The sequence below is a fragment of the Tinamus guttatus genome, unplaced genomic scaffold, assembly GCF_059628265.1.
Source record: "Tinamus guttatus ecotype Peru unplaced genomic scaffold, ASM5962826v1 Tinamus_guttatus_pri_ptg000323l, whole genome shotgun sequence".
NCBI classification, from domain to species: domain Eukaryota; kingdom Metazoa; phylum Chordata; class Aves; order Tinamiformes; family Tinamidae; genus Tinamus; species Tinamus guttatus.
In genome coordinates, this window is record NW_028288857.1 from 683,355 (window position 1) to 705,206 (window position 21,852).

The window sequence follows — 21,852 nt, forward strand, 5'->3', positions numbered from 1 at the left end:
TAATGAATCACCATTCCCAGAACAAAAAACAATCGGTGTGGAAATGGATGCTGGCCTGTCCCCCTGAGCTGCTGGTCTTGCTCCTTTTCACAAACATTCAGCTCCAAGTCCTTTGCTTCACTGCATGGCAGCGCGTGGCGGTACTGCCATGGAGGAAAGCAGGCCTCTGTGTCTTTCAGTTCTTTCTGGGCTCCTTCAGGGCTCTGCGTCCAGGTGGGACCTTCTTCCCCCTCCCTGGCTCTGGACTGGATCTCTTCCACCGCAGCTCTCCCTGCTCCTTGGTGCCAGCTTCGACCTGCGGACTCCCCAGCAGAATGTCATTGATGTAACTCAGTGTTAGGTTGCTAAAGACCATATTGAGGTGGTCAACGCCTCGGAGCTCCTGAACATGCACTTTCTGCTGCTGCTGGTTGTGCCACCGCTTGCACAACTCAGAACTGCGTGTGTTGACAGTGTCATCCCCATCCCCATAAATCATGTCCACAGGGTCCTCATAAGGGAAATGCTCATCATATATGTAAGTTTCCACGGTGGGATAGCCGGTACCGTAGAGGCAATAGGTGTCCACACCAGGAGGGGGTAAGTCCTTCAACAAGTCCTTCATATCCTCCCACATGTACCAGCCATCCTCCAAGTTGACATCAGTGAAGAAGCGTTGGTAGTCCCGGTAGGTGTAATTGTAGGTGGGCGTAGAGATGAAAACGTGAGTCTCGGGCCAGGCCAGGCTTGTTGGAAACATCCAGGGACTGGTAGTGGTCATGCGCTGCTCTTCACGCAGCTTGATGTTGGACATGAGTGGTATGCCCTGGTTATCACCTGCAAGGACATGCAGGAACTCATCAGAAACAGCAGCATGACCTCCTTAGCAAATGGTGCCCTTTGGGTTACCTAAGGGGTCATACTCAGGCCACCCTGTCCATCAGCAACTTATAGGTGTTTTCTGAGTGGGCTATGGCAGTTGCCCCAGGTCAGATCTGCCTTGTGAATCCAGCAGAAAGGAGAAGAAAGACACCAAAGGGCAAGGGGGCCTTTGCTTACAGCGCTGCGCAGAACAGCCCCTTGCAGCCACTTGCCCACAGCAAGGGAACGCTCTAGCATTTCTGCTATCTCCAGGGTGTCAGAGGGAGCATCTAGGCTCTGCAGCATATGCCCACTGAATCAGACACATCTAGGATGCAGAGGGTCATTGAACATGATGCCTACAATACTTGGCACTTGCTCAAGAGGTCTGACACCTCTAGACCACCTTGGTTTCACAGCACACATTAATTTGGTACGGTTGTAGACAAATTTTCAAATTCTTCTCATCTGCATAAAATCTATAGCTGGAGGAGGAGGTTGAGTCTAGACAAACCTGGATATATAATGCCACTGACCAAATAATCTACAGATCTTCCCTGCAACCCCTACATCTTCATGCTTATCTGCAGGAATGACTGAGGTCAAGATGTCAGCCTGTTTGAGGCAGTTTTCTGCAAGCCAAGGCATGGAATTCTGAGACCATGCAAAAAAATCATATATTGCCTTGCAAAATATTTCTGGCCCTATGCCAAAAGAGACAAATACCAGCAGGTGATCGAGAGTGATGCAAGAAGCCAGATGTTAAAAGGAGAAATCTTGCTTTCTAGAAGCATGTGCTTTTAAATCTATCCCATGCATACTGGAGGCTTGAGACTTCTAAGTATCTGGGCTATCACATTAGGCTTTTTGGAGTGTGGCTTTTTGGACTGAAAAGAGGCTAAAGAGGAAATGAGTGAATGGAATTTTAGCCCTGAAGACAGAAGAGCCTGCGGGGGATGGACTCCAAGATATGGAGAAATACTAGCATCTTGTGCAGGATAGTGTGAGTGTCCCCTTAGACGGCCTCCACATTTCTGCTGCAAAAGGGCTATATGAGGTTGAAGAAACGGTCCAGCTAGCTCACTGCCCCGCACTGACAGAAACAGAGCAGATGCCTGGGGAAGGCAGTGAGAAGTGAGCCGGACCCAGGCTCTTACCCTGACCCAAGAATTTGTGACTGAGGCACTTTCTTGCCTAGGAAAGGTGTTTCTGATTTGAAGGTGTGACCCTGCACCAGAAGATATTGAGCTATCTGCCTGTCATCATGGTCCAGAGTGTGCTGTAGGCTACAGTGCCACAGGAAATGTGTGCGGTGAGAGCTGATGCAGAGAAAGGGGGGCAGCCAAACTACAGTTATTTTAACAGTAATTTTTCTGCAACCTCCATTTCTGTATCAGCTTGGCCAAAGACACACAAGCCCATCAAATACAATCATGGAGTTCAAAAAAAGTTCCAGGTAAAAACCTGTGGTCACTTTCCTGCTCCTAGGGTTGTGACAGGAATCTTAATGGTCCTTTCTTCACTGCTGGCTTTCCATGGTGCAAAGGAATGCACACACTTGACTAAAGCCCAGAGCATGACTGCTTCCTCCATAGACCCCTTGGCAGTATTGTCCCCTAGCTCTTCTGCTAGTGTTCTGTCCCTGCTTCACTGATCTTGGTCCAGGACCCCATTTCTGCAGGAGAGAAAAAAATCCCACGGAGGTCATTGGACAAAGGAAATCACTCACCAGAGGCCAGGACACGCAAGGGCTTGACAGATCCTCCCCAAGGGGCACCCAGGGAGATAAAACCGCCAATGTACTGATCTTTCCAGACTTGAGTCTGCTGCATCAGGAAGTAGAGGACGTGCAGGTTGCCCATGCTGTGTGCGATGAGGAAGACACGTCGCTGGTATGCATCATGCATTTCTTCTATCAGCGCCTTGAGGTTCTGGAAGAACTCAGGTTGCTCATCTGTGGGCAAGAGGGGCACCAGCTCTTGGCCAGTTCACTCATAGCCATAGGGCTCATGGACTGATCCTAGGAGCCCAAACTAGAGAGAAACACGAATATAGATGCCAGGAGAAGTGCCACTATGCCTATTCACATGAAAGCATTACTAATGGTTTAGGCCGCAGATATCTACCCTTTTCCAGGCAATCTCTATATCACCCCACTGTTCTTAATTAATATATTGCCCTGACACCAGACCCAAGTATCAGGCTCACGGAGTGGCCCTCCTGCTTCCCTCCACCTGGCCCAACCCTACACTTACGAGGCCCGACTCTCCAGTCATAGGGAGCTGCCCGGACTGTCTGGTCCCTCACGTAGCCATTGTTCACCAGGTTCTGCACCAGTGTGTGCAGGTAACCTAAGGACAGAGAACAAATTTGAATTAGATCTGTGGTCTTCACCTGTAGTGCTTTTCCCACTCTGATGCTGTTGCAGTAAGAATTCCCTCTGGTAAGCAGCATAGCTTGGTCATTCCTTCTGGAGACAGCAACATGGCTGTGCCATGGGGTCAAGGACAGGGTGAGTGCCTGCAAGCACCAGGAGGGCTTGGGATCAGAAGGGAGTGACTCCCTCATTCCCAGGTGGACTGAGCTCTGGCCAGCTCTGCAGAACCAGGCTGCGATGAACCTTGTAGGCACAGGGAGACGTGTTCCGCTGCAGGGCTAAGAGCACAGAGCACATTGTAGCCCTGAACACCCTGCCGGCTCTCTCACCTGCCAGTTTGCTCTGATCCAGATATTCCACAGAATAGGTCTTGCCAAAGCCAGGCACACGGATGTGCACCCCAGGGGCATTGGACATTTTTCGAGAGGTTCGGTTATACACCACCCTGCAGGGAAAGGACAGAAAGTGACAGGAAGGACAACTCCACAGGGGACAGGAGGATATTACTGAATGGTGGCTGGGATGAAGGTGGCTGCTCTACAGTCTCATGTGGAGAGCACTGACACGGATTGCAGATATCTGCTGGGCTACTGTCCCCACGTTTTCCCTTTGGGCTCCCTGTATGGGGATCTTCATATGAGATCGAATCTGGGTGAATCTCTGACTGAAGAGATCGAATTCAAAGTGCAGCTCAGCAGACCTAGGCTGAGATTAGCCCATAGGGCAGCCGTGTTTGTATGTGGGGACGTGGATGGACCCCCAGCTCATGAGGCAAGACAGCTGAGGACTGAATGTGACCTGTGTTGTGCAGTGCTCAGACTGTGGCTTCCCAGGGCAGAGGGCATGTGGCTCTGATAGTTGATATCCTTGCTAGGCCATCCCATCAGGTATGTTTCCAAGGCACAGGCTTGTCCTTCTAGCATGTCTGCCTGCTCCTGCAGCATTTCCCAGCAAGGATCCCAAGTAACTTCTGGGAATAGCACCTTTTTCCTTTTTTTTTTTTTTTTTTCTGGATGTCACAAATGCTTGTCCCTTACAGAACTGGATGCTGTGCTGCTTGTTAGGTCTTGTCCACAACATGGGGAGGGTACCCGGAGGTGTGCTCTGCTCTGGACACCCCTGGAGCCATCTGTAACCCTTAGCAAGGTTTTTGCAAACAGACACACAGAGAATTTGTCTGTGCAGCTGTTGGGAAGGGGTGCCACAGGAAGGGCTCCTTGGGGAGTGGCTTGTCTCAGAGCTGGGGGCTCTTCTGCTCCTTGGGTCAGTATCAGGGCACAAGAAAAATCATGCCTGTCCTGGGGAAATGCATGATTTTTCCCTGACCAGCTATGAGCAGTCTCTACCATGTTACATTTCTGTCATTCAGACCCTCTTTCCCAATGATTAGACTCTTCTAGAGCCTCTTTGTCTCATTCCAGGCTCAAGCACATGAATTGTGATCTCTGAGTGCCAGCCACTGGGGGTCAGGACAGGAAACTTTGATGGAGTGATGAGCTGTGGTGTCTCTCTCCGCTGTCCTAGACAGGATGGCAGCATCTCTAACATGTGCTAAGGATAGTCTGGATGGCACAAGCACATGGCAGAGAAATAGGAATGGGGCATTTGGAAAATGTTTGTCCATGAAAGCTGGAGCCAGGTAGCTGTGTTAGCACACATGGGGTGTTCAGACAGGCAGATACTCTGGTGGTTTGCTGTGCGAGCTGGGTCAGGGCCGCGTGGGGAGGAGAGGGGAGGGAGATCCCTGGTAGGTCATTTCCCTGGGGAGCTCCCTACGTAGGGGTGAATGGTACCTGGTGTTATCGATCCAGCAGTCTACTCCCACTGGCAGGAACGTATTGAGGTTGAGCCAGATGGTGAAATAGTCCTCAGTTTTCCGGTAGCACATCCAGTTCACCACATCTGGCTTGTCCAGCTTTGCTTCCAGCTGGTTCCCAAGGCACCCAGGCACTGGAAGGACCAGAGAGAGGGACAAAGGTAGTTAGTCCTCATCTCACTGGCTCTCCAGGAACACCTTGGACAGGCAGTGGTCAGGGCACCCAGCACTTCTCACAGTCCCACTAGCCAGGGCTGCCTTGAGGAACTTGCTGTTTGATGCAACTGGAAAAGCATTCATAGAGAACAGCCCCTGCCCACCCCCTGACCTTGCAATGCACAGTTTGTGTGAGGGTTGCTCAGTGCTGAGATGCAGGGTGAGCATGGAAGCAGCAGCAGCATGCTAAAAACACATTCTCAGGGATCCACTTAACTGCATTTCCCCAGCACTCTACAGACTGGACCATCAGGGAATGACCCCCAGAACAGGCACCCTCACCGAATGGCCCAATGCCTGGATGGGCTTCCATGCTCTTCCCCTCCCTGCAGCCTGAGGGAAGGAGTCAGTGCTGCTCGGACTCCATCCTACTCCATCACCTGGCAGTGATTGCACTGCACCAACTGTCACCCCAGGCATCTTGCTCTGCAGTAGCAGAGCAGCTTGGGGCTGCATAGAGAAGGAAGTGTCTGAGGAGAAAGTTGCCCCAGCGTTGGTGCCCAGGGCCCACACACTGTTTTTCTGAACTTTAAACCCTCCACAGAGGGTGAACAAGGTCTCCCTGAAATGGTTCAACTCTGAGCAGGACCCTACCCTGGGAGAATTCAGTGCAAATATCACTTACAGTAAACACAAAGCTGTTTTAAACAAGTTCACAGCCTGCCACATGTGACTCACTTTCTCTTAACAGATGTAGCAACAGGACACCCTGTTTAGCTCCACAGTCTCCAGTTCTTTTTCTTGTCAAGGTTGGGGGCACTGCTGGGGAATGACATATGTCTTAAAAGTTGTCACAAGCACAGTCCTCCTCTATGTGGCACACCACATGACCAGAGAAGGGCAGTGCATCAGCAGCCTGTATCAGAGCTTTGTTGCAGTGCCCCAGGCTTAGCAGCACTGAGAGAACATGGAGCTGGGAGAGCTCCATGGAGCTGGGAGAGCTGGAACACCTCGCTTGGCCTTGGGAGATACGGTCCTTCACATCACTTCTCCCAAGGACAAAACAAACCATTCTGTGTCAGTGACAACAGGATTGTGGCCAAATGTCCATATGTCTGCTCTGAACTGGCCTACAGCCTGGAGAAGGGCTGTGCTGTGACTGTGAGACCCAGTAAGTGTGGCTGCATATAAACCATGCTCCCCGGAATTAGGGATTGAGCTGCAGGTGAGGCTGTCTTTGACCTGACAAGGATGTGCCCCATCTGTGAGATGGATATTTCCCCCAGCCCGTCAGGTGTCACTGTGCCTTGGTGCCTATGGGAGCGAGTTTTCAGGGGAGCCAGGGTGATGCCAGGCACAAACGAGGATGGAGGCATCCTCATGGATGCTCCAGCCCCACCTCGCCTATTGTGACCGCAGCTAAAGGATGTAGAGCATAGCCACAGCCTCTAAAAGTCTTGTCCCATGTGAGAGGGGAATGGGATATTGTGGTTGCCTTGTTCAGCTGTTGCCTCTTATCTATGGCAGCTTCCTCAGGGAAGGGCATAATCCTACCTTCAGATCCCCTGGCGGGGGGTAAGGACATCATTCCTCAAAGCACCTAAGATGGGTCAGAATATCCTCCCCAGTGCCCCAGTGGACCAGGCACAGGCAGTAGGCGATGTGGCTGCTGGACCTGCCCTGAGAGCAAGAGAAGAGCCCAGAGGAGCTTCCGGCAGCCATCGCGAGTCCTGCAAGGCCACAGCAGAGGACTAATGGCTTTCAGAGGTGTCAGGGACTATTAGAAGCACCCCTGGCATACGGGCAGACATCCTGTTGCCTTGCCAGACTCCTGCGGCTGCAGTCAGTTTCCAGTGCGTGGGCACCAGGCCCTGTGGGCACGGGGCCCCCACACTCCCAGTGTGCATAGCCCTGAGCTCTGCCTCACCTTAAAAAGGACATTAGGTAATTATTAAGGGAGTTCCTGTTGAAGCAAAGGGGTTATCATCGGTCCCAAGGGCACTGGGGGTTTACAGGATGCCTGGCCGAGGGGGATGGGCTACACGCGGACGTTGACAGGCGCACAGGCTGTCTAGTCCGATCCTGGCTCACCACATACGCTTGTCGTATGCAGCACCCGCAGTGGGAGCACCTAAGTACCCCAGCGTGGGGCATGAGGCTGAACCAGCAGCCCAGTACCATTGAGCACCCCCTCCGCTGGGATAGGAACTCCAGGTGTTTGGAGCTACAGGGACCTGCCCTGTGGTGTGGGAGCTGGACCTCAGACTCCTGTGGGGCTAGGCCAAGGCAGAGGAGCTGCCCGGGGCCCAGAAGAGCTGCTGGTGGGTGGCAGAGCACTGTGGGGGAAGGCCCATGCTGCTTCATCTTGCAGAGCCGTGGAGAAACCTTTATAGACCATCCGGAGAAGAGGCACAAGGTTACTTGCACCACATCATTCCCCACTCTGCACTAGGCCTCCTTTGTCCTCCCGGTCACTGGCGTGGCTAAGCAGTGCCTTTGCCGCGCCACTCAGGCTCCTGGCACAAATACCAAGCACCAGGCTGTGCGCTCGGTATCTTATTAAGTGGTATTATTCTACTAAAAATAATACCACTGCCTCTAACCAGTGAGTAACAGAGGCTGGCACGCCATGGCTGACCCATGCCTGGCATGTGCCAGGCAGTGGTGTTCGGTGTAGGCTGCTCCTCTGCTCCAAAGCAGGGCTCTGCCCATGGGGAAGTGAGTCCAGGGCTATCAGCCAGAAAGTTCTGCTTTCCTCTTCTCTTTTTTAAAAGGGAAATTCAGTTGTTTGGATTCAAGAAAAAGAAAAAGCAGAAGAAACCTCTGTTCAGAATAGATTTCATGACAAAACCTCATGTCAAGCCCTCAGTGATGGCACAGGGAACAAAGGAAGGCAGATCTCAGCTGTGCGGCAACTACCAGCTATTTGCAAACAGTCCTGGCTGGAGTTCAGGACAGAGATACCAGCTTCGTGGCTGATGATCACATCTGCATCTCACCAAGGCAATCCCCTAAGCCTCTTCTTCCGCCTATCTGAGTATCTCAGCTAGCAGGAGAAGCTGCCTGCTAGTTTGTGCTCCCTAATGCTATTCCCCATGCAGGGAGGACATTTGATCTAATGTGAGATGGATGCCCTTCAGCAGGGCAGGATGAATCATGCAGCAACAAAAAAAACATGGGGGTTTGGGACAGACTTGGGGAGCAGCAAGGGGTAAGGGATAGAAGCTTACTTGAATGGCAGCAGCAAAAGCAGGAAACCACATCACTAGGGTCTCCTTTAGCCCCTGTCCCTCTACCAGCATGGTCGCTTCCCCCCACCCCCAGCTGCAATGGAGCAAGTCGGAGAGCTCTGACATTCAGGAGCCCCCCTTGCTTTCTGGGGCACCCAGCTTACCCGCCACGCTCTAGGGAGCTGTGGCCAGGTATGGCAGACCCTGTGATCCCAACATTGTGGATGGGTGGGGGACTGGGAGCTCTGTGCTACGGCACTGAGGTGGCTCCTGCAGCACAGTAAGACAGCCAGAGACTGCAAAGTGGGTTGCAGCTAACAGACACACTAAGCAGTTCCCGATGCTGCCGGGGGCAATGTGCCCAGGCCTTGCCTCCAGCCAGCGATGGGGCTGTGCAGAACCCCAGCAAGCAGAGCCCAGGGTGCCTGCTGCGCCCTTGCTTGGTGCCAGAGCTGGCAGGTTATGGGCCAGCATGCGTGACCTTACCGAGTACCACGGGTGGTGTGCTGTTGGTCGGGGGCGCTTCTGGGGTAGAGGTGGGTGGAAAGAGCACGTTGAAGAGCCAGAACTGAGACGTGGGCTGCAGCAGCAGCAACAGAGTCAGCAGCGCAGCCCCAAAGCCTGTACTCCCCATGGCAAACTTGGACAGGATCCTTTCGCTGTCCGCACGCAAACAGCCTTTTATATTTTACGCAGGTCCGGCCAGAGGCACACAGATTGCAGGGGAGGGGAGAGCTGCAAGGGGCTGGACATGATGGGGAGGAGGAACAGGGAGGGTCAAAGGACTGGCCTTGCAGACATGCCATTCCTAGAGCACACAACCCTGCTGCGGCTGTGGACACTCTGTGCCCACGCGGCCCTGCCTGTGGCAGCCAGCCAGAGCAGGCAGGCAAATTTTGCACCCAGGGGTAGCCTTGGGTGAACTTCAGCTCCACGCTGGCGCACTTCCCTTTGCACAGTGTGTTGAGGGGTGCAAGCTTCCTGCATTTGCAAGCACAGCACCTTTCCACACCTTTGGGGGTGGGGGTGGACAAAGAAGCTAAGAGTCCCTGGCACTGCACACATGACCAGGTGGCCCTCAAGCCTCAGAGGTTTCCATCACAGCTGGGCCAAATCAGGTCAGCGCCTCACACAACGCAGCAGCGCGTGGCACCGCTGCTCCAGCACACCCGCAGGCACTGCTGCTTCTGCAGCCCCGCAGCGGCTGCTGCCTCTCCCTGGGGCACCCGTGCGCAGACCCCAGGGCTGACTGAGCCCTAACACATTCCCAGGCATGGGCTGTGCTCTCCTTGCGGCCGCAGGGATCGGCAGGGCTCCGGGGATATTCCCCTCTGTATGGTCCCGGGACACCCCAGGAGGGCGCAGAGGGGAGATGGCAGGTGTCCGGTGGCAGCTCGGGAGCAGAGGGCGAGCACAGGGCTGGGCCGCAGGGCGCCAACGGGCAGAACCCCCAGGCCCTGCCGCCCGCAGCAGCCCCACCGTGGCAGCCCGAGAGGCCGGGCCTGGGCTCGGGGCACCGAGGGGGCCCCTCTCCCGCTCGCAGCGCCCTGCCAGGGCGGGCTCGCAGCTCCGGGCCGGTCCGGCCGCAGGGGGCCCCAGCGCCGCCGCTGCCCGGCCTGGCCCGACGGGGCAGCCCGCCGCCCGCCTCGGGGCCATCCGGCCCCGCCGCTCCGCCCCTTGGGGCGGGGAGGGAGCGCGGGGCCCTGCGGCCGGCGGGCCCGTGGGACCCTCGGGAGCCGATGGCGGGTGTGGAGCGGCCCCACGGCGGCGGCGGGGGCGGCCAGAGGCTGCAGTGTCATCAGAGGAGGCCTCTTCCCTAGGGAAGGGGGCCGGGCTGGCAGCAGGGTGCGTGGCCGTGACCTGCTGAACCGCTGGTGCCAGGGAGCGTTGCTGCCGCAGGAGAGGTCACCCCAGGAGGAGCTGCTCGCTGGCTGCGTGGCCCTTCGGTGCTGCGCCCTGCAGTGGTGCTCGGGCCCCGGGGCTGTAGTGACCCTGCGAGCAGCTCCCTGTGCCCCTGAGGCTTCGCCAGGCACCTGCCTGGGATGATGGTGAAGACGAGAGTCCCTCTCCTCCAAAACATTAGTGCAGTCTGGAAGGCAACCCCCCTGTATTGTGACCACCAGCAGGAGGAAAAAAAAGGCGGGTTATAGTCGTGGGGGGTTCCTCAATACAGTGAGCAGTGGGTCTGATACGCAGATGAGACCCTTCTGTAAAGGAAGCCTGCTGCCTTCCCAGGGCCTGGGTTAAGGATGTCACCAAGAAACCTCCCAGCCTCGTTTAACCCACAGACCGTTATCCATTGCTGGTCCTACGTGTGGGAGGAGAAGAAGTGGCAACGCGTAGCGTGAGGGCAATCGAAAGGGACTTTAGGGAATTAGGCCAAACAGTCAGGAACTCAGGTGTGCAGGTCATCTTTTCATCCACTCTCCCTGGAAGCAATATAGAAAGAAACAAGGATACAGTCCATCAACATGTGGCTCCATGGCTGGTGTCATCTCCACAGCTTTGCGTTTTTCAGCAATAGGAAGCCTTATGTGGCACCAGGCATGCTGGCACCAGATGAGATTCATTTTTCCCAAAATGTCTTCCCACTCATGGGGGTCCCTGGTCATGAGATCATTGAGAAGGCTTTACATTAGATTTGAGGGGGGAGAGGGGTATCCTCAGGGAAGCAGGTAATACGGTAGGGGATGCCACTCACGCTAGCCTAACTTCAGAGCCAGTGAAGGATACTCAAAGCCTAGAGAGGGAAAACAGCAAAATCTGGGAAGTCCTGAAGGCCACATAGTCAAGTTACGGCTGCTAAGACTAACCCCTAACATTAACTGTAAGCCTAACCCAAACTGTAACCCTAACCCTAAACCCAACTGTACCCTAATACCCTTACCCTGAGACTAACCCTAAACTAACCCTAACCATCTAAGCCTAAGCTAAAATTTTCCCTAGCCCTAACTAAAACCAAACCTCAACCCTAAACCCTAACACTAACCTTACCCTAACCCCAACCATAACTCTAAATATAACTGCAAACCTAAACTTAACCAAAGCCTAACCCCTACTTAAACCTAACCCTAAACCTAACCTATCCCCTTAAACCTAACCCCTAATCCTAACTCTAATTTAAGACTAGACTTCTAAGACTAACCCTGAACTAACACTAGAACTTAAACCTAACACTAACCCCAACCCTAACCCTAGACCCTGAGGCCTGGGGAAGCCCAAACCAGGAAGATGCTTTCTTATACCCAGAGTGAGATTAAGACACAAATGAGGTCAAATGCCGCTGATTAAGGAAGTTTATTGAGCAGTTATACAAACAAAATATTCATGTGTTGTGGCAAGAAAATGGGGATAGGAAAGTGAGGGAAAGATAGGAAAGAAGGAAATGTAGCAAGCATTCCGGACAGGATTGCAAGAGATAAGTCACCAACATGGATCCAGTGGTGTCCTGTTGGTCCATGGTTTCCAGGTATGTTAGTGGTGGGGGTCTCTAGATCACCATCTGTTGTTCAATTGGACTGTTTTATAGGGTATCCAGGGGGATGTTTCCTGAACAACATCATTCCTGCCTCCCTGCCTCATCAGGTTGGGGTGATACACATCCCCCAGTGCAGCGTGGATGTTCCTTGACCCTGGCCAAAAACTAGTTTTGCATAACTGTTTGTTCCTTATCTCTTCACAGCTGCTGAGCTCGGTTCTTGCAGAAATTCAGCAGAAATTCAAATTCAGCAGAAAGGCATACAAGCTTTGAGACAGTCAGCTTGAGATACGCTCTCCCACATAACCATAATCCTACTGCTAGTGATATCCTTAACCCTAAGCCTACCCTAACCTAAAACTAACCTGAATGCCTAACTCTTAATACTAACCCTAAGCATAACCCTAACTCAAATCTAACCCTATCTCTAACCCTAATCTTAAGGCTAAACCTAATCTTAACCCTAACCTAACCCAAAATACAACCTATCCCTAAACGTAACTCTAACCCTAACCATAGTCTAACCTTATACCTCTAAACCAAACCCCAACCTAAAATTTACACTAACCCTAACCCTAATCATAATCAAAACCTCTAACCCTAATCCCTAACTCTTATCTGTAACTCTAATCTTAACCCAAACCCTATCCGTAAAGGAACACCTAACCCTAACCCTGATGCTAACACAACCACCTAACCCTATCTCTAAACCATACCCTAAGGCTTTCATGTGTCCTCTCGGGGCTTGGGTTCCTACAGGCTTTCACGGAGCCTCCCGGCACCTCTGTGCGCACTGGGCCTGGGGAAGCCCTATTGGCTTTCGTGAGGCCTCCCGGGGCCTTTGCACCCACTGCACCAGGGAGGCTGTACCGGCTTTCCGCAGCCTCCAAGGCCCTCTGTACGCACACGGTTGGGGGCACCCTATGGGCCTCCCAAACTGCCGGAGGACACAGCCTCCTTTAATCCTAAATTCCCGACCGACGTAGCCCTCTTCTGTGTGTGCAGGTGCCTGGTGAGGAGAGTAAGGAGGGAGTCCCTCACCAGCTTGCTTGTTTCTAGCTTAGGAAAAGCTAAGAATAAGTAGTTTTCTTTCCACCTTGTACACAGAGGGATACAGAACAGGAAGCTACATGATGTTTTATTGCAGCACTCAGAGCAAGCCTCCTTTTTAGTTGTTATCTCCATGTTTTTAAGAATTCTGATGTGAAGCACTGATCATGCTTTAAAAACAGTACTCTAATGGTAATTACTTTTTTCTTCTTTAAATCTAGTTTGAACTTCCCTTCTTGCCACTTTGCATCGTTGCCTCTAACCCTTTCATTATGCATCTCTGAAGAGCATCCGGGTTCTCCTTTTCAGCCCTTCTGAAAAGCACCTTCAATAGGACATCCTGGCACCCTTAGTAATAGAACACAACATCCAGGTTTCTCTTCAGCCTTCTCTTTAAAGGGGCCTAAAATGGGCTAAAAGGCCTAGCTCCCTTAACCTCTACTCACACACCATTTGTCCCAGACTCTGCCCAATTTAGCTGCACTCTGCTGGGATCCCGACTTTTCTTGTAGCTCTCGTGGACTGTGGAGCCCACGCCTGAACATGCAGTTTCAGACGTGGCCTCAGGAGCACCAGGAGGGCAGGAACTCCCCTGACCTGCTGGTTACCAGCCTGGTACCGCAGCCCAGCGCGCAGTTTGCCGGTACCGCGGCAAGGCGGCACTGCTAACTCGTGTCTTATTTGCTGTCCGTCACCACAGAGCTCTACGGGGCAGGAGCAAAAGCGATTCTAGAAACACATTTCTGTATTGCCTCCCATTACAAACAAAACAAAACCTGATGCATTCATGTTTTTTTTCATTGGAAAGGATGAAATTATCATATAACAACATCTTAAATTTGTTACAGAAGATCACTCTGTACCAGGGATGGAGGAAGAAAAATCTGGATCACACTCGGACAAATGGGCTCACGTTGCTGGGCTCACATTGTGCTAAGTGGCCGTCACAGCTATAAGGCTCTGTCCTAGATGACAAGCGCAGTGCTGAGAGCAACAGTCCACACTGCTGCTCCTGGAAAACTTAAGTAACAGTTTTTTTTGGGAGGCACCTGCACTAATGTGCCCAGTATTTTCTATCATGCATTCAGCTTGGCAAGAGTTACATTCCCAGTCAAACAAGGTGTTAGGAGTCCAAACAGTTTGAAAGCCCCTGGAAAGCCACAAGAATAGAGTATTGTGGATAAATACTACAAATAAGAGACAAATGTCAGGGAAAGAAGCAATTGCTCAAAGAAAAATATTAGTAAGGTATAAAAGTAATATTATGAAAACATAGCAGTTGCTTTAGGAGAAAAAAATACTGTAATGTGTTAGGTAAACATTATTAAGACGCAAAGTGATTATTTGGAGAAAATTATTTAAAAGAACGGGACGGAGCAGCGGACACCGATCTGCGCCGGAAGCCGCCCAGCTGCGGGAGGAGCATGCGCATGGCGCCTGCGCCGCCGGGAGGAAGGCGGGGCCTCTCCTGATTGGGCGGCTCGGGCCCCGTGCGGCGCTGGATTGGTCGCTTCGAAGGGCGGGTGGCGGTTGGCGGGGCGCGTGGCGGGCGCGCGCGTAGCTCCCCTCAGGGCTCCGCGCCCGGCGCCTGAGGCGGCAGGTGAGCGAGGCCGCGGCCCCGTCCTCTTCCCCCTTCCCGTCCTCTTCCCGAGCTGGGCCGTTATAGGGGAGGGCGATCCGAGGCCCCTTAGCGAGTCCGGACGGGGTCCTGGCCCAGGGAAGGGCAGAAGGGCCCTGGGTTGCGCCTGTGCCTTTCTCCTGGCCCGCAGGACCTCGCAGCTGAGCCCTCAGCTCTGTGGGATGCGCGTTTGTGGTGGTACCACCGTGCTCAGGGCGATGCTGATGCAGTCTTGCTTGCTGTACAAAGCCTTCCTCTGCAGAGAGCTACTTTAACACTTATGTTTCTCAGGTGGCTTCACCATGGATGAGACTGTTGCTGAGTACATCAGGAGAACTGTGCTCAAAATACCCCGCGATGAGATCAAGACAATGCTGCAGACGTGGGGCTTCCTCTCCGAGGCCCAGCTGCAAACCTTGAACTTCCGTCAGACCAAGGATAACATTTCCCAAGAGGTTGTTCAGCTCTGTGAGGTAATCCTGCCACCTAGGAATTGCCCGTGGGTGACAGAAGAGTGTGGACATAACTCAGCATCAAATGGCAGTTCTGGCTCACATAAAGTAAGGCTAGGGATAATAGTGACTTTACCTGTCTACTATGAATGCAGCATTGGCCCATGTGAAGTATAGAAGTGCATGTTCTGAGCTGTAAGTTGCATAAGGTTGACTAAAGCTTAATGTCTTGAACCTTTAACAAATAAGGATAATTCTAAACTGTAAAAGGAAGGCCCTAACTGCGACATCTGTTCATTTCCTGGTGATGATTTAAATCTATTTGGTCTGAGTAGATTTTTTTTTTTGTGGTGTAAGAATGATCACACGTGCTGCAAGTGCCAACTTGTGTTTCTGTGCAAACATACTCTCGTGGTTGGCTTTCATAAAACATACTGAGAGTTTCTGCAATTTTGCATAGTAAGTGATGCTGTCTACCTATCTCGGGAGCTATATCATATACATATGCTAATGGACATCTGAATTTGATAGAATTTGATAGCACTGTCCCGTGAGTGGTGAAGTGTTGAAGTTAGTTTGTTTTTTTTTTTTTTCCCCCATTTACAATGATTTGCTTGCTTGTTTTGACAAACATGTTCAATGTTCGGAAAAAAAATTATTGGCCAGAATTGCTCTGATTCTGCACCCTGTAGATAAACAACCTTTCTGATGTTGTACTTACTGATGTACTAATAGGCTTACTATAGTGTCTTAGCCCATATATGGGAGATACAGTCTCTTTGAGGAAAGCATGACTGCTGTGGACTTCAGTTCAATCCAAATAATTTAAACTACCCGGATTGAGATATTTCGCTTACTAAACAATGTGATGCAGTGTTCTGGCTCTGCAGTTCACCATCTGTTGTCATTTTCCCTTCCAGGATAATTCTGCAGACATAAAGCAAGCAGCAGTCCTGGACATAATTTGTAAGTGAAAATGACTATTGTTCACACCTTTATATTTCTTCTGAGTAACTTGGTAGCTCCATTAATTACATAGCATTGCCTCAGTGAATCTACAGATGCATTTGATGTAAACAGATGACATTTGAGGTGCTGGATCTGATTGGATCTGTCTGACCTTTTTTTTTTAATTATTATTATTATTTTGTTAGCATAACAAGCTGCAAAATCAACCAAAATATATGTTTGTTCTTCTGACTTCTGAATAGATGTCAGCTGTGGTAATTGTCTCTGGTATGCATAGAACCCTAAAATCAATGTTATCTTACTTCATATAGGGAGTAATAGAATTCTAACTCCCGTGTTGATTTCTAATTTTATTATTTAATATTTTAATTGCAGTTTTACCAGTCTACATTTGTTTTGTTTTGCTTTCAGACTTACCATTAGTGGTAGCTTAAGACTGCCGGAATATTTCTGTTGTTAGAATTTATCTCTTTGAAATAAATTGGTCATAAAAATATTTTAAAATAATTTATTTCTTTAATTTCCTGTTAATGTATGTTTTGTGTTACTGGGCAATTCTTATTTTCCGTAGACAACCATGTCTATCCGAACAAAAGAATATGGAGTGTTTACCAGATGAACAAATCAGGTAGATAAATGTCTTTCCTTGCTGTAATCTCACTGTTATAGTTTTTACCAATGTACAGTAGTATTGCCTCATATAATATGCTTTGAATACAAACAAACTCTAGTTTGGGATTTTCCTTAGAGATATATTTAATGTTTTCAGAATATTTTTGCTCAACTTTACAAAGAACTGTTATAAATTAATTATAAATTAATAGCTACTGGTTATTTTTTTTCTTTATGTATCAATAATGAGACTCAAATTTAATATAGCGCCTTTTAGGCAACTTTAGCTTTTTCTACATTGTTTTGTTTCAGAGAAAACTGTAAAAACATATTTGAATTATTTTTTGTAAGTAGAATTCCGATCTCTTGTTTAACAGGGGAAGAAACAGAGTTTTTTGACTTAACAGATTTCAAAAAAAAATTTAAAAGACGACTGAAGACAGCTCTGAAAAATGTAAGACTAAATCCATTCTAAGTGCATTGTTTTCTTTCTTTTTTTTTTCATCTCTTTTAATTAGGATAGTCCACAAAAACTTTGAGAGGTGACATTGGTCCACAAACAATTTGGGACCTAGTTGACTGAGAGCTTGATTGGCTGTGCCTGAATCAAAGGGAGTTTTTTTGTTGAGTTAGAAAAGTCAAGTTGAAAGTCAGCAGCAACTGAGTAAGAAAACCACAGGATCAGAGAAGGAAATCTGATTGATGATGATGAATTCTTAGCCTGTGATAAATATTTATACTTGCGTCTAAAATTGGCAAATGTACCAGAAGTAAAATATTTGAAATGCTGTTACTAGTCTTCCTTCTAAATACAAGGACCTTTTTGTTGTTGTTGCATTGCTGCTCTCCCAAAAGAGAAAATCGAGGGTTTGTAGTGAGCCATTTCTGTTCTTGCTGATATGTGTCTTCTGAGGGGACAAAATAAAGCCCTGTTGGAGTTTGAAAGATTTCTTTTTTAATTCATATATGTGTATTTATGCATGTATATGTAAACTCTTTCAAAAGAAATATGTATATTCCTTATTTTTTTAAAAGCCAAAATGCTTTTTTTTTTCATCTGAAATTTGTTTTAAATACAATCCTGACCAAGCTAGAGGGGTTTGTTTTTATTCAGGCAGAGGTGTGTACTATCTGTTATGTTGTTATGTTTGGGTCATGTGATACTAGAGTTAAGGAAATATTTCTAGACATCTGAATGTGCAAGGAAATTGAAACTATGCTTTTTCTTTTTAGGTTACCATCAATTTTAGAGAATATGAGGATAATGCAATTTGGATTAGAATTGCTTGGGGAACACCATATAAAAAACCAAACCAATATAAAACTAGCTATGTTGTATACCATTCGCAGACACCCTATGTCTTCATTTCTGCCTCAGTGATTAGGAGCACCTTACCTCTGCTATGCCAGGTAGAAAATAGAACTGTAGTCCCTGACTTTACCACAGTCTTGTAGATCTATAATTCTGCTTGTTATCTTTTAAGAGGTTAAATTATGTTAAAGAGGATAATTAGGATTAAAAAAAAGTTTAAGTACGTTAAAACTTTTGGTTATCGTTATTGATAATTTTCTTATTTTTGGTCAATTTAACAGACCTTCATTTTGGTTATTTCATTAGCATTATTGGCCTGATAAAGACGTGTGTTTATCTAGTTAATCTCCTAAATGCCTTTAAGTTTTAATCTAACCTTAATAACCTTAATAATAATCTACTGCACATTCTTCACTCATGAGAATCCTGCTCATTAAAGGGCAGTTGCTTACCCTAAAGTAAAAACATTGGGTTATCTAGAAATACAATGTTTTCCATATTATAAGCACAATAATGATTAATATCAATGTTAACATAATTTTAATTTTCATTTAAAGGCACTGGTTGTGGCTTCCAATTACCATGACATCCGTGAAATGGAGCTTCGAAGTCATTGCTTAAGCTCCCTTCAAGATATTGTGTTTAAGAGATTTAGCCAGGTGAGCCAATCTGTAAGTTCATCCTAAAATGAGTCTTGCATCAGGCCTAGTTCTTACCCCCCTAGCAAGGGGAAAACTTTACCATTTCCAAGAGATCATCGTGTTACAATAATATTGAACTACTGAGGTGGACAGCTTTTCGTGAAGGTAACATTAAAATGGTGACTTAACACCTTAGTATCCTGAAGGTTAAACTTAGTCTAAAACTCTATGACTGAATTAATCTTAAGTCTTTTTAGCATAATTCCACTGGACTTTCTAAACTATATTTTGGAAAATAATGGAATGGGCATTTATCCTCTTCATCCAAGTAACACTTGTAAAAGGGTAGTGTTCAGATATACCATAGGCGGCTGGAAATACTTATATCAAAGTTAGGCTTCCTGTCTTACAATAATGGTCAAAAAGTAGGGGGAAGGTTTATTTTACTTAAGAAATAGATGGAAATCCAAAAAGATTTTTTTTTCTGCTATATCCTCTAAAAGTTGGAGTAAAGGGTTATTTTTTTCCTCTCTCATTTAGACCTTCCAGACGTATTGTCCAAGACCCCTACAAGAAAGGAATGTAACCTCAGAGAATGGTATGTACATTTTAAATTAAACTGCAGTTTCAGTATCATTACTTGTTAGATTCGTACTTAAAAATGTTCCTCGCTTACGGAGTGCAATTCAGTAGCAAAAGTATATATATTATATTGCCCATACTGGTGAGGTGCCATAATATTGCTTACCTTAAAGAGAGGTATTTCCCACTGACAGTCATGGAACATACCAATACTTATGAAACAAGGAATACACAGTGCCCACTGTTGCCTTTCATATTGACTTCTTTTGTTATTCTTAATAAGAACGGAAAATATGAAGCAGACAATTGGCTTATGAAAAAAATATTGATGACTTTGATTTTTGTTTTTTCCTGCATCGCATTGGACAATTCCTTATCAGAGAAGCGGTATTCTATCTGCTGATGCAGTTTTTCTGATTTTCCTCTTCTCTTTCCTATCCTTTCACTTGCAGTGGATTTAAGGATAATTCAAGAAAACAAAAATGAAAAAGAAAGAATACTGAGACTGAATCGTGAAGTTTTTGGTGATGCTCCCCAACCAAAACTTGAATTTGCACAATATAAGGTAGGAAAAGTAATCAAATTTTGATTTTGTAATTTCAGCAGAATTAGCTGCATTGAATTGCAAATAAAGAACTTTTCTAGTGCTGCCACAAGCTTAAGGAGGGCAATTTAAAATAAGATAGTTGAAACTCTATAAACAGATTTGCACTGGGATTTGGTCATACCACTGAACTGTATTTTTCAAGTTTTTCAGCCTTGTGAACTAAGTATTTTGACTTGTTTTTCTAAGCTTTATTACAAAAACAGCAGTGTTTTCAAGTATGAGAAATTAGGGCTACTTAAGATACTCGTAACCTCATAATACTTTTTAGCAGCGTAACAGCTTCTTGGGTGATGCATTGTTCTTGTGGTGGTTTCTTTTGTTGTTGGTTGGTTGTATATTTTGGTAAACAGATATATAAGAAATTCCAGGAGATCTTTCTTAATATTTTAATACATAATTGTGGAGGCTGTGTCTTTCAGCAAAGAGTTGTTTGCCACATGGTGGCACCCTCTGATTTTATTAATAAAAACATTCTTCAAAACAGAATCATTTAACACTAAGAAATAACAGCAAATTGATTCTTTCTCTAGTTCATGGTTAACCTGATCAGAGTTGCCTTATAATTTCAGAGAAGTTTATGAATCTCCTGTTTTTAATGCTGGAAGTTGTAGTACATATTTTCATTACCTAGTTAGTTGCTAAACATTTTTTACTTAGCTCAAAAAGCAATCTAAATCATGTTTGTTTCAACTTGATGTCTGTTTAAAGAGAAGGTGAATTTGAGAGCAGCAGCTCACTGAGAAAACAAGTCATCTATCATAACTAAGTTAAAATAGAGTTGTACTTCCCACATCACCCTACAAACTGCTAGGCATATAACTCTACAGTATTTGGCTTTGTTGGGTGTACTGTGCCCAGCAAAAATCCTGAGGGTTGACAGTGATCTGGTTACTCAAAAAGTTAGAGAACTATAATAATACAAAATAATCATTTTTTAAAAAAAAAAATACAGATATAAGGTATTCTGTTTAATACCACATATATTTTGCAAATAGTATTCAAAGAGCCACAGTCTGCTATATTGTTTTAATAACAACGTATGCATAAAATGTATTCCTTGCTCATACTCCCTGTACATTTTGTGTTAACAGCTTGAGACAACGTTTAAAAGTAACCCTGTGCTGGATGTCTCGGGTATAAAAGAGCCATTCAGATGTCTTGTCAAGTTTTCTAGTCCACATCTCTTAGAATCACTGAAATCCTTGGCACCAGCAGGTCAGTGTTTCAGCTCTGTACAATATAGGCAAATATCATAGCTGAATATTTTTATAATCTCTTATTCTGCTTGTATCTGGCATAAGAGAGAGCCTGCATCATTTATTTAGAAATATATAGAAATTTAGTAGAATAAAAATGTCACCACTGTGAAAACTGTTGACTAAATATATACCAGCTTGTTCTTAGAATTTCAAATTTGTACTTAGAAATAAAAATACAGCTTTAGTATCTATGCTCTTTATAAAATGTAAATATTAGCTGAGTTAAACTATAATTATTTGTTTTTCCTGTTCTCTCCAGGTCTGGCTGATGCCCCACTTTCACCACTACTTACATGTATACCACAAAAAGCGAGGAATTATTTTAAAGTTAGAGAGAGGAAAGGTTTCTTTCCAGGAAGCTTTGTAAGCCCTTAAGTTAAGACTGATTTTATAGAAAAATATAGAAGTCATTTTTTACTGACATTATCCAAATCATAATAAAGGTTAAAACAGATTTTTTAATTAACTTATTCCTTCATAATCCTGTAAATTTCTTCCAATTAAAGTCTTCGACCCCGTGATTAGCCCCGTTTAACCAAGGAGACCGACCTGCCTGCTCGGGTCGGGCACCCTGTGAGCTTGGCAGAAGAGGATTCCACGGTGAGGCACTCGCAGACGAGTGGGGACAGGAGACAGGACTCTTGAAACACAGACATCAGGGAGATGTTTCTATCCAGCTCCACTGGATGTTGATTTAGATCCGGTGTCTGTGCTGGCCAAGTGCAATATTCAAGAACAAATACTTATATAAAAAGCCGAATTCTATTTCTTAATCGGTTTGTATTAGTATCTTACGAAATTTTACCTTAGAGTAATGAAATTGGCAATAACTTTGTTTCGAGGAAGTTGTGCT

The 21,852-nt window shown here is 47.1% G+C and overlaps 2 protein-coding genes across 2 annotated transcripts; one reads left to right on the plus strand and one right to left on the minus strand.

The window, feature by feature from the left end:
* Window positions 1–175: 175 nt before the first annotated feature.
* Window positions 176–9,137, minus strand: LCAT (lecithin-cholesterol acyltransferase). The gene is made up of 6 exons (XM_010224467.2): window positions 8,906–9,137; window positions 5,011–5,167; window positions 3,547–3,662; window positions 3,096–3,191; window positions 2,570–2,794; window positions 176–816 (listed from the first exon to the last, which is right to left on the minus strand). Exons 1-6 carry the CDS (start codon window positions 9,051–9,053, stop codon window positions 176–178), a joined length of 1,383 nt encoding a protein of 460 aa, XP_010222769.1. The 5' UTR covers window positions 9,054–9,137.
* A 5,719-nt stretch (window positions 9,138–14,856) lies between these two features.
* Window positions 14,857–21,767, plus strand: CENPN (centromere protein N). Its single transcript, XM_010224470.2, has 10 exons — window positions 14,857–15,038; window positions 15,938–15,983; window positions 16,558–16,614; window positions 16,976–17,052; window positions 17,832–18,008; window positions 18,468–18,569; window positions 19,092–19,149; window positions 19,586–19,698; window positions 20,832–20,955; window positions 21,259–21,767. Exons 1-10 carry the CDS (start codon window positions 14,868–14,870, stop codon window positions 21,372–21,374), a joined length of 1,041 nt encoding a protein of 346 aa, XP_010222772.2. The 5' UTR covers window positions 14,857–14,867; the 3' UTR covers window positions 21,375–21,767.
* The last annotated feature ends 85 nt before the right edge of the window (window positions 21,768–21,852 follow it).